Source organism: Portunus trituberculatus, chromosome 39 (genome assembly GCF_017591435.1).
Source record: "Portunus trituberculatus isolate SZX2019 chromosome 39, ASM1759143v1, whole genome shotgun sequence".
NCBI lineage: Eukaryota > Metazoa > Arthropoda > Malacostraca > Decapoda > Portunidae > Portunus > Portunus trituberculatus.
The window spans coordinates 7,645,891-7,660,095 of NC_059293.1; the positions used below are offsets into that span (position 1 = coordinate 7,645,891).

Genomic DNA, 14,205 nt, shown 5'->3' on the forward strand with positions numbered 1-14,205 from the left:
TCCTATATACATAATAAAATACTCAAAAGAAAATGGAACAGTACCAGTAGAATGGAAAAGAGCCGAGGTGGTTCCCATATGTAATAGCAGAAGGAAGGAAGAACCTTTAAATTACAGACTGGTATCACTAACTAGTGTAATATGCAAGATGTGTGAAAGAGTAAAAAAGAAACAATGGATTGAATTCCTTGAAGACAAGAAATTAATATCAAATATCCAATTTGGTTTTAGAAAATGTCGGTTGTGTGTAACAAATTTATTGAGTTTCTAACGCTAGAGTAGTTGACAGAGTACAAGAAAGAGAGGGATGGATTGACTGTATTTATTTAGATTTAAAAAAGGCGTTTGATAAAGTGCCACTTGAAAGATTACTATGGAAGTTAGAGGAGAAGGGTGGCTTAAAAGGAAGCACATTGAGATGGATGGAAAATTACTTGAGGGGGAGAGAAATAAGGACAGTAGTTAAAGATATGAAGTCCAAGTAGAGAGCAGTAGACAGCAAAGTGCCACAGGGGTCAGTATTGGTTCCAATACTTTTTCTCATATATATAAATGACATGCCAGAGGGAGTGAACAGCTACATAAATCTGTTTGCGGACAATGCGAAACTGTGCAGGGTCATAAAACAAAAAGAGGATTGTGAAATATAGCAGGAAGACTTAAACAAGACCTGGAAATGGAGTAAAAAATGGGAGATGGAATTCAATGTGGACAAAAGCCATGTCATGGAAATGGGAAAAGTGAAAGACGACCAGTGGGAATCTATAAAATGGGAGAGTAGAACTAGAAAAAGGAAAAAAGGAAAAGGACTTGGGAGTGACGATGGAAGAAAACAATCAACCAGTAAGCCATATTGATAGAATTTTCAGAGAGACATATAATTTGCTAAGGAATATTGGAGTAGCATTTCACTACATGGATAAAGAAATGATGAAGAAATTGATAAGTACAAGAGGTGACCAGCCTTGAGAAGCCATGTTGACCAGTGTTCGGGTATTTGAGATGCCAAATAATGATTTATATTATGAATTTTGTTACTTGTATATATGGAGCATGCTAGAACTTTTTGTAGTAGAATAAGAACAAACTAATATATATAGACGATCCGACAAAAAGTTGTTTTTGAAATGCCTATATATCGATCATCCGCTTTTTGGTTTTCAGGAATGTAATTCAATTGTAAAACAAGGAAGACTTGACTTGTACAGGTAAAATTTTCTGAATCACCATTGTAAGGGATATTCTCCGCCTTAATAGGCTGTGAAAGGTAGACATCATTTCCGCTACCGGGAGAATGACGCAAAAACTTACTAGATGGCTGGGCCTCACCATCGCCAGACTGTGAGGAATGTCTAAGTCGCTTGCTTACCATCATGCACACAGCTGATGACCAAGGTAAATATCGTCCTCTGGGAAAGAGACTATACCGGCATGACAACCAAATGGTCGATTGACAGATACGTCATACAAGACGTACAAAATGGGGCAGGATATGTAAACCTAAAAAAGGAAAATAGAAATAAATTCCAATACAGGTTTTCCTCTTATTATGATTGGGTTACATTCCAGAAACCAGATCAAATAATGAACAATCCTATAGCAAACTTAACGCATTATAAGCATTATGGCAACATCAAAATTCTCCTCCATTGTGGCAACCTTCACAATGTTCTAATGCCAGTCCCAGTGAAACTATGAGGAGGAAAACTCTATGTATCTCATTTACACTCCAACAACTCATTTGCTTTCATAAAAGCGTTCATTATTCATGGTAAATTGTAATTATCACTCATGAGAAGAATGCTCATTTATTGTTATGATTATGTTAAATCTATTTGTGGTGCAAAAAGATTTAACTTTATTAAGGAATGTTTGTAAGAGGTTAGAGAGTGTATCTATATTTGGATATGTGGATGTGATTGTAATATCTGTTTATAGGAGCTGTGGTCAATTTTCAGTTTCTCCAATATTTAGTGACCCGAAACCTAACTTAACCTTAACCCCTTCCTCGGCAGAAACGAGTATACTCGTTTTCACTTAATGTTCCGTTTTCAGTCGTGGACAAGTATACTTGTCTAAAATTTGACCTTCAAAAACCAGCTACGGACGTATATATTCGTTTTCACTAAATGTTCTGTTTTCAGTCATCGACGTGTATACTCATCTAAAACTTGACTTTCGAAAACCAGCTACAGACGTATATACTCGTCGATTCTGAGCCTTTCTAAGCCATTCTACATGTGAAACGAGTATTCTCGTCAAATCGTACGCCTGGCAGAGGCAACAGGGTGGGGCGGTGGAATTTCAAGGACGCTCTTACTAGACTTGCTCCACCAACCACTGTCGTCGCATGGGTGTTGTTTTCATCCACATTACCATTTATTTTTTGTACCCTTTTCAAATAATTTACACACCAAATGTCTAGTTCTGAGGAAGATAGTGAATATGAACCTTCCCTCAGAAGCTTGAATACTTCTGATGACACTGCCAATTCATTAGACAATGAATATTTCTCGACAAGTGAGGAGGAGGAGGAAGAGGGAGGTGAGGGGAGAGCTTGGAGTTTATAGAAAGACGAGTTAACTCGTATATGTCTACAAAGGTATTTTCAAAATAAAAAGTTAACCACAAAAATGGGGAAAAACAGTAATTACAAGCTGTTTTCATAATGAGCATGAAAAATACTATATAGAACCAAAATAAAAAAAATTAGTCTGAAAAAGAAACGTTTTAACTAAAAATTTGTTGGGGAAGGGGTTAATCTAATTATACACACAAAAAAAAAAAAAATCTACTACACTAAAGAAATCAATGTAAGGAATCATTGGCAATGCTGCTCACCAACAACAAGAATGCTTGTGGCAGTCACTGACACCACCAGAGGTGTAATTTATGTGTTTTCAGAGATTCTTTTTTATGATTTTGTTGATTTCCAACCTTTTTTCCAACCAATGTTATTTGATTTAATGCTCCCTCACCCAAATTAAAAATTTCCACAGATTCCCAAGGATCATTGAGGATGAGAGGTAGGCATAAGGTGAAAAGAGTCATAACTTGAAAATTATCCATTATCAAAGGAAATAATGTAGAACATTAATCACTTAACTACATGTCTCACCATAGAAACATAAACATGTGAAAATCGTTGGATGTGTGAAGCTGAAAATTGTCAGAAGTTATATAGAGGTCCTGGCATGTTGGCATTTCAGGGGTACATTGTGATATTCCAATGAAACTGATAAGTACATACTTTTGGAACCTGTTCATCGTATTAATGGAATTTTTATTTATTTTCATATATATGGTAAAAGAAACTTCTTATCAAGATTTTCTTTTTACTACTGAAAATTGTTACATAAAGCATTCATACTTACACAATTTACAGGAGCCAAGAATGAATGTGAATATAGTAATTTTTGATAGTTGGAATATTATAACACAAGTTTCAAATTAGTGTAGTCTCAAAATTGCATTGTTCTACTGTAAATCAAATAAGGTGCTACTTTGGAAAACCAAAAACTCAAGTTTGAAACCCCATCTTGCTGAATGTTCCATAAGTTAATGCATTAGAGGGTTCATTCTCATTAATAGTAGACTTTGAAAACTGACTCTGACAAATGAATTAATTACCTAGCTCTCAAGTGTTATGTAAATATCCTCAACAATTTATTTTTATATGCAAGATTGATTTCAGGGAATTGACAGATTTATTTCAAACTGAGCTTTGTTAAATTTCAGAACAAACAACTCTACTACAAGAAGATCCTGAGTACCAAGGTTCTGAGTCAAGAGGTGCTGAAGGTTTCAGTAATGAAAGTGATGATAGTGGTAAATCTTGATGGTTAAGAACCATACAAGTTATTTTATCTTGTATGCAAGTAATAAGTGGGTGAAAGACTAGCACACACTCATGAATGAATGAATTTTTTTATTTTATTTTTTTTTTCCAATTCAAATATATTGTGAAATCTCTTGATACTGGAATAAGTAATCATTTTGAATAATTGATATTGCAATTCTTGATATAGATAAGTGTGCTCTACCTATTCAAAGCAAACATGTCTTGGAAAATGTTGAAGGTGACATGACGATTTGAATGATCTCACCAAATATTATTATTGATACAGTTATAATGCAGATTGTGTGTGTGAGTGTGTGTGTGTGTGTATTTACCTAGTTGTAGTTGTAGTTGTAGTTGTAGTTGTAAAGCCTAGGGCCTGGGCTTTACGCTCCTGTGGCCCCGTCTCCATATCTACACTTATCCAATTTTTCTTTAAAACTATGCACACTCGTTGCTGACACCACTTCTTCACTCAAACTGTGTGTGTGTATTTACCTAGTTGTATTTACCTAGTTGTAGTTTTACAGGGCCTGGGCTTTATGCTCGTGTGACCCTGTCTCCATATCTACACTTATCCAATTTTTCTTTAAAACTATGTACACTCTTTGCTGACACCACTTCCTCACTCAAACTGTTCCAAGTCTCAACACATCTGTGCGGAAACTAAATTTTTTAACATCTCTCAGACATCCTCCCTTCTTCAGTTTCCTACTATGCAATCTTTTGCTTCTAATGTCATATTCTTCTCTCAGGATTAGTTTCTCATTATCCACTTGATCCATTCCATTAATCAATTTATAAACTTGTATCAGATGCCCTTTCTCTCTTCTCTGTTCCAGGGTTGGTAGATCAATTGCTTTTAGTCTCTCCTCATATGTTATCCCTTTAAATGAATGTCAGGAGACATGCAGATTGTGAAAAAAGGTAATAATTATTGATGGTGGTGGTGGTGGTGGTGGTGGTGGTGATGATGATGATGATGTTATAATAATAATAATAATAATAATAATAATAATAATAATAGTACTACTACTACTACTACTAATAATAATAATAATAATAATAATTATTATTATTATTATTATTATTATTATTATTATTATTATTATTATTATTATCATAATTTTTTAATTGGTACCAATGGATTATACAGTAATTAAAAAAAGATAAAAATGAGGGATATTAGGAGTAAAATTTGTGGTTGTGGCACCAATAACAATTTTCACCATTAGTTGTTCAATTTGGCTATCGCGTTTTTGGCTATGGCACGGCTATTTTGGGCCCAATTGGGCGCGATAGCCGAGGGTTAAGTGTTTATGTGTGTGTGTGTGTATATATATATATATATATATATATATATATATATATATATATATATATATATATAAACAAATTAACACCCAGAAACTCACTCTTGGTAACACCACACAAAGGCAGGCAAAGCAGGCGTCCCACACGCTGCTCAAAGATAAGACCAGATGATATAGGGTTAACACCCAATACACCAAAATATTCTCACAAATCACTAATCACAATGACCACAAAAATGCTCAAGAGAAACAGAACCCTAGCTAATCAGGAATACAAAAAATATACTCAGCCAAGAACAAGTGGGACAAGGGGAATGGACTGGCAGTAGGCTCAGGTGTTGAACAGAGGGCAGCCCACGTTGATCTGATCTGTGTCGGTTCCCAGCCTTTGTTTCAAGGGGAAAGCATTACACCACATGGTGCATTCTATACTCTCATTGGCTAAATGCTTCACGCCTTCTAGAGGGCGCGCTTTGTAAAATAATCCTATTGGTTCTGGCACGATCGCTTCCTCTCTCACAAAGGAGTAACAAAGGGGGTGACATCAATGACACTCTAAAATTTGAATATTACAATATACACATACGAATCATGAAATATGAACATAATATACAATGAAATAATAAATGGGTAAATAATACATATATAGGATAGGTCGTCCTGGGAGCATTACAGTAATTAATACACAACAAAAACATTCCTTGCAGGATACCATTACATCTTAACCTAAAATACATTAAAGCCTGATGGTCGTAACAGTGGAGATATGATAAAGCCACAAATGTTAGCTGCAGTATAGAAATCATTAAGGAGAAACTGGAAATCTTATGGTGAAGTCAAATGAATACAAATATCATAAGCATAACAGGTCACTGTTGTTCTTGAGATGTTAGGCAGGAGAGAAGATCTGATGGATAAGGATATAAAATAAAAGTAGACTATGAAGACCTCCTTGGGATGTGCCCATTTCATAGTTATCAGGTGTATTACACTATCTTTGGCTGGTAGCCTCAAATCCACTTTAGTTAATACCCTTTCACTCTCAGTTCAAGCTGATCTAAGATAATTTCTCTATTTGCTGTATTAAATACACTCTTAACATCTTGAGATCAGTGAATGGAACAACACTAATTGAAGAAGAACAGAAGTAAAGCTTTAGAAGGCAATGATGAGTCCCTTGCTGAGGCAGGAAACCATAAAGTCTATTAGAGAGTTTGGGTTACAGGCAGAACATCAAAAGGGCAAGGATTATGCATTCAAGCACTTTGCTAAAGTATGAAGTAAGGGAAATAGGCGAGTCTTCTAAATGATGGGTTTGGGGATGGATGCAATGATACTGGAGTTCTATGCTTGAGGCATGTGTCCTCTCTGAAAGTAGATATTGTAAAGGCAAAGAAGAGGGTTGCCAGGGACTTGCTGGAGAAGATGTAGAACAGCGTTTGTGATTCCATAGACTTACCCTCTATGGCGACATAGTACCAGAGTACATCCTCAATAACTGGAACATATGTACAGCAGGGCACTCATTAGAAGCAAAGAACAAAACCTATTCAAATTGTGAGACTATCCTAAACATGTTCAGGGAGGTTGATGGCTCTTGACTGTTCAGATGAGGCATCATCAAAGGACTGGGCATATTCTACTGGGCAATGGTGGAGAGCAATAGGGGCTTTCTTCTTGATAATTTTATTGATCAGGTGCCACATGGAGCTTACATTGGTAAGATGATTCATACTGCTAATGATTGACTGCCATGAATCTCACTGAACACAGTACTATAGGGCCACAAATTTACCTTTAGACACATTGATAAAGGTGGTTGGGAGCTGGTTGTCTTTGAAACACCAGACTATCTTGTACTGCCTTCCTTTACACTTGAAGCAAACAATCACTGAGCACTGATGTTCTCTTCTAAATTACTTTTATTGTGATTTCATATGACATATTAGCCATAGAAGTCATGTATTGACCTGATAAGGGAGGAATAGAATACATCAGATGGGTGAAAGTTGAAGGTAAGAAACAAACTGATTACATGAGATATATGTATTTGATGGCTCATACGATGCACCTTTCCTTAAAAAAAAAAAAAAAAAAGTCCAAATGATCTTGCGTCCTATAAGGCCAAGGTTAAGCATTGAGGCAGTGGTTAGTGATATTGTCTGCAGCAAAAGAGGATCTAAAATGAAACCCAAGACATCTTCATACATGTAAACAAAGTCATGATTGGTACTACACCACAAAACAACTTTCTTTCAAGGTAACAATATATAATAGGTTATACTTACTGGTGTCATTCACATAGAATGACACCAGTCAAGAAGAATTTGTCTATGTGACCATGCACCACATTAACCAAAGCGAAGCATGCAATTGATGATCTTGATCTTGACACAAGCAAGCTTCTTTGTGTTCTTTACAGTGTGATGCCATTACTCCTTCAAGTAAGACACACTTTCATGTAATTAAAATTACATCTATCTTTTAGCATTTTTATCTTCCATACATATAAAAAAATTAAAAAAGAAGAAATTATGATTGTTAGTCCTGTAGTCTCTCACAGTCACTGCCGACACCATTCGGCAGGTACGTGTTTATATCTCACAACAGGATTGGTGCGTAGGCTACTAGCAAATATCAAAGTTTTTAAAATGCAAAATACAGTAATACCTTGAGATGCGATTGCCCCAACATACAATTTTTTTGATATATGACAAAAAATTTCATATAATTTACACCTTGAAATATGAAGATATTTTTAAGATACGAATAGCCATCAGTAGGTGGTGCAGTGATCGCTCGGCTACCCGCATCCACCCAAACATTCAGCCCATGTTTTGTATCATTGTTCATCCTTTGTGCATGTATGTGTCTGTGCTCCTCGGCAGTGTGTATTTTTTCTTAAGTTTTGTGAACTCAAGACCCCGTGATTACACTTAGAAATTCTATGAATGAGTGAGTTCAAAGAGTTTACTGCCCACAAGCAACTCTTCCTCTTTGCAATGCAAAAAAACAGAAGTCTCTAGATGTCATGGTTACCAAAATATCAAAGGTTGAATGAGGTGGTATCATCGGTTTTTGTGGCCTTGCGTCCGATTGGGTTCAGTGGCTTTGGCTAGAGCGATAGGAAACGGGCCCTTTGTATCCTCTCTCTCTCTCTCTCTCTCTCTCTCTCTCTCTCTCTCTCTCTCTCTCTCTCTCTCTCTCTCTCTCTCTCTCTCTCTCTCTCTCTCTCTCTCTCTCTCTTTCTTGTACTGATACCACTCTCATTCAAAAGTTGTATCCCCGTAACATGGCAAGAGACCTGAGGTATAGAAGTAAGGCGCGCGGGAGAGGTGGCAGAATCAGACACAGTGAAATCACTGTCGCTCTCACCATCCATCGTTGGTGACACAGTGATGTAGAGCATGTGTTTACTACTGATGAGTGTTGCCAGCTCACAAGCAAAGAAAACAGGAAGAAAATAAAAAATAACCAAAATATATCTGTAAAAAGCCTAAATGTCTATCGACGTGCCCCATGTCTTGCATGATGAACGTCTATCGATGCATCCTGAATTTTGCGGGTTAAGTTGTTATTTTGGGCAATATAGTTAATTTATATCATGCATACAATAAACATTGTATTTATCTTATATTAAATCTATATTTGGTTAGTATTTAAAGTATGTTAATTTTTGGGGGTAGTAAATTCATATCACAAGAATGAATTAATTCTATTTTCATTAATTTCTATGGAAATTTTTTTTTTTTTTTTATATATATATATATGACGATTGTCACAGAACAAATTAAATTCATTTGTTGAGGTACCACTGTATTGAGATCTAAGAATGATCTAAATGCACATGTGAAATCATTCACTTCATATTCAGAGCCTAAATCCACTCATTTATTTATTTATTTTTATTATTATTATTTTTTTTTTTTTTAATGTCTGCCAAAATTGGGTACATCTTATGAGCCCATGCATCTTATGAACCATCAAATATGGTAGGTGGGACATTAGTACGGGTGTGCGTTGTGTGACAGATGGTATGGATGACACGGAATCATTTAAGCTGAGGGCAACATGATCTGAGAACAGCTCAGGGACAGATGAGCACTTGACATTGGATGCCACAAGACTAGCTATACATAATTATATAATCCAGCTTGTCTACATTTGAATAAATGGTTACTCCAGTATCCCAGCGACTGAATCTGTAGTGTTTGATGTGGTTGAGAAGACAAAGTCCATTCTGATTCAGGACTAAAGAAACCACCAAGATCAGGATGATGGGTATTAAAAATGCTCATGTATATCATGCCTTAAAGTGATAGAAGTGGCAGTTCATCCAATTTTATTATCCCTGAAGCAGAGTATGCATTACAGAGACAAAGTTCACAATTCTTGAATCTTATTTCTAGCACATGGTATGTTATGGCCTCACCATGCTTTCAGGCTTTTGACTTTTGATGTAAGTGAGGATACATTTTCAGACATGATCAAAGGTTGAGACAGAGTAATATGAAGTAGTTTTAGGAGCAGTACATGATAATGCTGGCAGATTAGTGGGAGGGGCTAAGACCCTAGTTTGGTGTTGGATGCACTTATGCCACACATTGACTCCCTTTTCATGGCACGGAGAACATTTCTAGTGAGTGACTCACTGGTTAATGTAGATGTAGGAAAACGTGGTGGTGGAATGGCAGTGTAGTATGTGTATCATGGGCCTCAGCATATCAAGCACACTTTATGGATGCAAAGCAGTAGTAGGAGACATGACTAATCTCCTAATATTTGTAGCTTGTCAGCTCATTATTTTCCAGCATGTAAGGCTCCTGGATAGAAAGGTAGGGCAGGAAACTGAAGCCAACAGTGGATAGAGGAGGGTAAGGCAGACTCCAAGTCACCACAATGCAATTAATACTTAACATGACATTGACAGGTAGAATATACTGTGATGGGTCTATACCATTGCAATAACATGTGACAAGATTGCTGGGATGTTTTTTTTCTTTCAGGGGAGTCCTACAAGTTAAGTTTGAGACAAATTTTCTTTTCATGACTGGCTCTGTTATATCTTCATGTTTCCTGAAGATGTAAATAAACTGACATGTAGACATTCTCTCTCTCTCTCTCTCTCTCTCTCTCTCTCTCTCTCTCTCTCTCTCTCTCTCTCTCTCTCTCTCTCTCTCTCTCTCTCTCTCTCTCTCTCTCTCTCTCTCTCTCTCTCTCTCTCTCTCTCTCTCTCTCTCTCTCTCTCTCTCTCTCTCTCTCTCTCTCTCTCTCTCTCTCTCTCTCTCTCTCTCTCTCTCTCTCTCTCTCTCTCTCTCTCTCTCTCTTTTCACTTCACTAATGTTGGTAAAATTACATTTGAAAAAACACGAAATCTCCTCCATGGTGAAAATGTACGACATCTCCATGATGTAACTGAAAACCTTAATGATTTTAATGTAAATAATAATGAGCATGCTTTTAGACCACATCCGGTAGATACCGAAACAGTAATTTTAACAATCAAAAGTTTAAATGACACCAGCTCTGTGGGTTGTGATGGTATTCCAATGAGATTTATTAAGGATTCCTTGTATGTTTTAGCTTTTTATCTTACATGTATTATTAATACTTCCATTGTAACAGGGATGTTTCCCTCTTCTTGGAAACACGCTGTCGTAGTTCCTCTTTTTAAAGGTGGCGATGTAAATGATGTCTGTAATTTTAGACCTATTTCTCTATTACCTGTTGTCTCTAAAATATTAGAAAAAATTGTCACTAACCAACTTGTGCACTTCTTAGAAACTAATAGAGTACTTTCAAATGCACAACATGGATTTCGCCCAGCTTTATCCACACAGACTGCCCTTACTGTCATTACCGACGAAATATTTCATAACATGGACTCCAAGAAAATTTCACTTTTAACTTTATGTGATCTATCAAAAGCCTTTGATAGTGTCAGCCACACAATTCTATTGCAGAAATGTTCTCAGCTAAATATTGATAATTTTTGGTTTAAAAATTACTTGGAAAATAGGTCGCAGTCTGTTCACCTAAATAAATCAATATCAGATAAACGTTGCATAAATTATGGCGTTCCTCAAGGCTCTATTTTAGGCCCGGTCTTATTTTCTATATATGTGAACGATCTTTCCATAACAATAAAAGACTGTAAGCTTGTACAATATGCTGATGACACCCAATTTCTTTATGCTGACACAATCAACAACCTTGGATATCTTATTGCACGAACTGAGGAAACACTAAAAAATGTAAAAGAATATTTTGCTAAATTTTGTTAAATTCTAAGAAAACCCAATGTATTTTTATCGGTAATAGGCAACTGTTGTCACGTATTCCCCCAAACACTTTTATTAATTTTAACGATGAATATATTAAACCTTGTTCATATGTCAAAAACTTAGGTATCTATATTAATAAACATATGTTATTTGATGTCCACATTGAGGAGTTAGGTAAGAAAATAATGGGTACACTAATATTTATTAACCGTGTAAGTGCAAATTTCGACAAAAATACTAGATTAATTAATTATAATGCAGTCTTTGGTGATCAGTTTAATAAATTACTGCATTAGAATATGGGGCTCTACAAATAAAACTCTTCTCTTTAAAGTTCAAAAATTACAAAATTTTGCAGCCAAGGTCGTTGTCGGTGGATTAAGGAAGTATGATCACGTGTCTCCAACATTAAAAGAATTAAAATGGTTTACCGTAAATGATATGCATGTATTTGATAAATGTACAACTGTTTATAAAGCCACTACTGGAAAGTATACTAATTGGTATCTACAATATCCCACAGTAAAGAATAATTCATCAGTAATAACAAGATGACTAGAACAATTATATGTTCCACAAGTAAATACAGACTCTGGTGGTAGAGCTATTTTAGTTCATGGGCCAACGTTATGGAATAATCTTCCTAAAATTGTTACTAATTCTGGTACTCTGCCCACTTTTAAATCTAACCTAAGAAAACTACTTTTAAAATATCTGTAATTAGTTTTTAACTCTTTATTAATATTTTATCATTGATTTTATGTTTTAGACAATGTTTTATCACAGCTTTATTATATATTACTCTGTATTTGTTCTTTTGATAATGTCTGTAACAGAATAACCATGTTTCATGGAAATTAATAAATTTAATTTTAATTTAATTTAATTTAACTCTCTCTCTCTCTCTCTCTCTCTCTCTCTCTCTCTCTCTCTCTCTCTCTCTCTCTCTCTCTCTCTCTAAATTTGCATTATGACTGTATTAGTGATGTGTGGTAAGATAATTCAGATAGTCATGTCTCCTTCAACATTTCCCAGGACATGTTTGGTTTGAAGAGATAATCAAGAGGAAAAAAAAAGCAAATGATGTATTTATTTGAGTGTCAAGAAATTTTATATTTTCTTTAGGTTGAATTGTTCATGTGATTCATTAAGACAACACCAGTGACGTGAGAAATGTAATGCTTACTTTACTTTTCATTAACATAAATGCAATATGTTCTTTTTAATCTCTTTTTAACCATGACTCAAAGCCTTAAAGATGTATCAGTGAGATCAAGCAAAGAACAGTTTTTATCAAGTAACAATGTAATGTAGAACTTTTTCTAAGGAAATAGTATTAGTGCTATTGGAAATATTTGTGCAATGCAATTCTTTTTAATCTCTTTTTAACCATGACTCAAAGCCTTAAAGATGTATCAGTGAGATCAAGCAAAGAACAGTTTTTATCAAGTAACAATGTAATGTAGAACTTTTTCTAAGGAAATAGTATTAGTGCTATTGGAAATATTTGTGCAATGCAATAGGTATTATGTTCATAAAATGGCATAACTTAGATTTTCTATATACAGTGGAACCTCAGAGGCATTGGACTACTGAGAGCTGAAAAGTGTTTGCTTATAATGAGGTTCCGTGGATCACATTTAACTTATATTAAAGATTAAATTATTATCTCACCCAATGTCTCTCTTTTCAAAACATATGAAGACAAAGGAAATATTTATAAAAACCATGAAATAGTAATAAACAGCAGCTTTTGCTTTGTCTTTTAGTATTTGAAGTCAGGTATAACTTTGTTAAAGAACCAGATCATGGTATGGCAACTGAAGCAATTATGAACTGAATTATTTAAAAAAAAAAACTGATTTATTTGAAAAGGGAGGCATTTGGTAAGTAAGGTTCCACGCTAGTATTGAGGAAATACTTAATAAAGACATGAGGGTATTCACATTTTTTGCATTGTTATGAATATATATCACCAAAGATTCTAGTATTGAGAGAAGTTTCTGAATACAGTAATCTCTCAATATAACAAACTAATCTGGGATGGAAAGGCCAGGTCATTTGCAAATGACATCTCTATCATTCTCACAACAAAGTCTTTTAATTCCTAAAGGCCAAGGTTTATATTCTGCAAATCATTTATAGCCAATGACATAGGTCATAGTATGACAAAATCGAGCATTTTAGACACGAGTCTTCTCTGTGACAGGCTCTAAGTCATGTGACATCACCTATAAGTGCTAAGATAGGATACATGCTATTATAGTATTGTCTCTGATCACCGGAAGTCTTGTGAACATCATGATAACATGATTGTATAACACAATCCACCACTGTTTTTATTATCAATTTGACAATAAATATCAATAGCGATGAGTAAATAATGTCCTTCTGTGATACAGTAATGTACACCTTGCTCTCAAATTTCATGTTACCCAAGTTTCTTGGACCTCAAATTTGGCAGTCCTAAATTAGGAGACTGGAGGAAAATGAAAAATGATTGGTGGATGAGAATGCACACTTGAGAGTGGAGGTTGAAAAATACAAGAGACGATTGGAGGAGAAAATGGAGAGAGTAGTAAAAAAGAAAGACAACTTTAAGGAAATGATCAGTGAGCAGAATGAAAGGTTTGAGAGGGAGTGGGAATTGAAGAAAACACAATGGACTGAGTCGAGGGAAGCAGAGATGGTGGGATTACAAGAAATAATTAAAGATCAGTTGAAGGAGGACAAAAAAGAAAGGTCCAAGGAAATGGTTAATATTATGAAG

The 14,205-nt window shown here is 35.3% G+C and overlaps 2 protein-coding genes across 5 annotated transcripts in view; one reads left to right on the forward strand and one right to left on the reverse strand.

Moving 5' to 3' along the window:
- LOC123515660 (RING finger and CHY zinc finger domain-containing protein 1-like) overlaps positions 1-14,205 on the forward strand; it is a 275,093-nt gene that overhangs the window by 181,418 nt on the left and 79,470 nt on the right. For both annotated transcript variants that reach the window (XM_045274475.1, XM_045274476.1), the window contains one exon: positions 3,739-3,828. In XM_045274475.1, coding sequence (XP_045130410.1) covers positions 3,739-3,828 — 90 coding nt within the window. The remainder of the gene's footprint in view (positions 1-3,738; positions 3,829-14,205) is intronic.
- The window catches only part of LOC123515662, a 74,702-nt gene that overhangs the window by 40,260 nt on the left and 20,237 nt on the right, over positions 1-14,205 (reverse strand). The window lies entirely within an intron of this gene.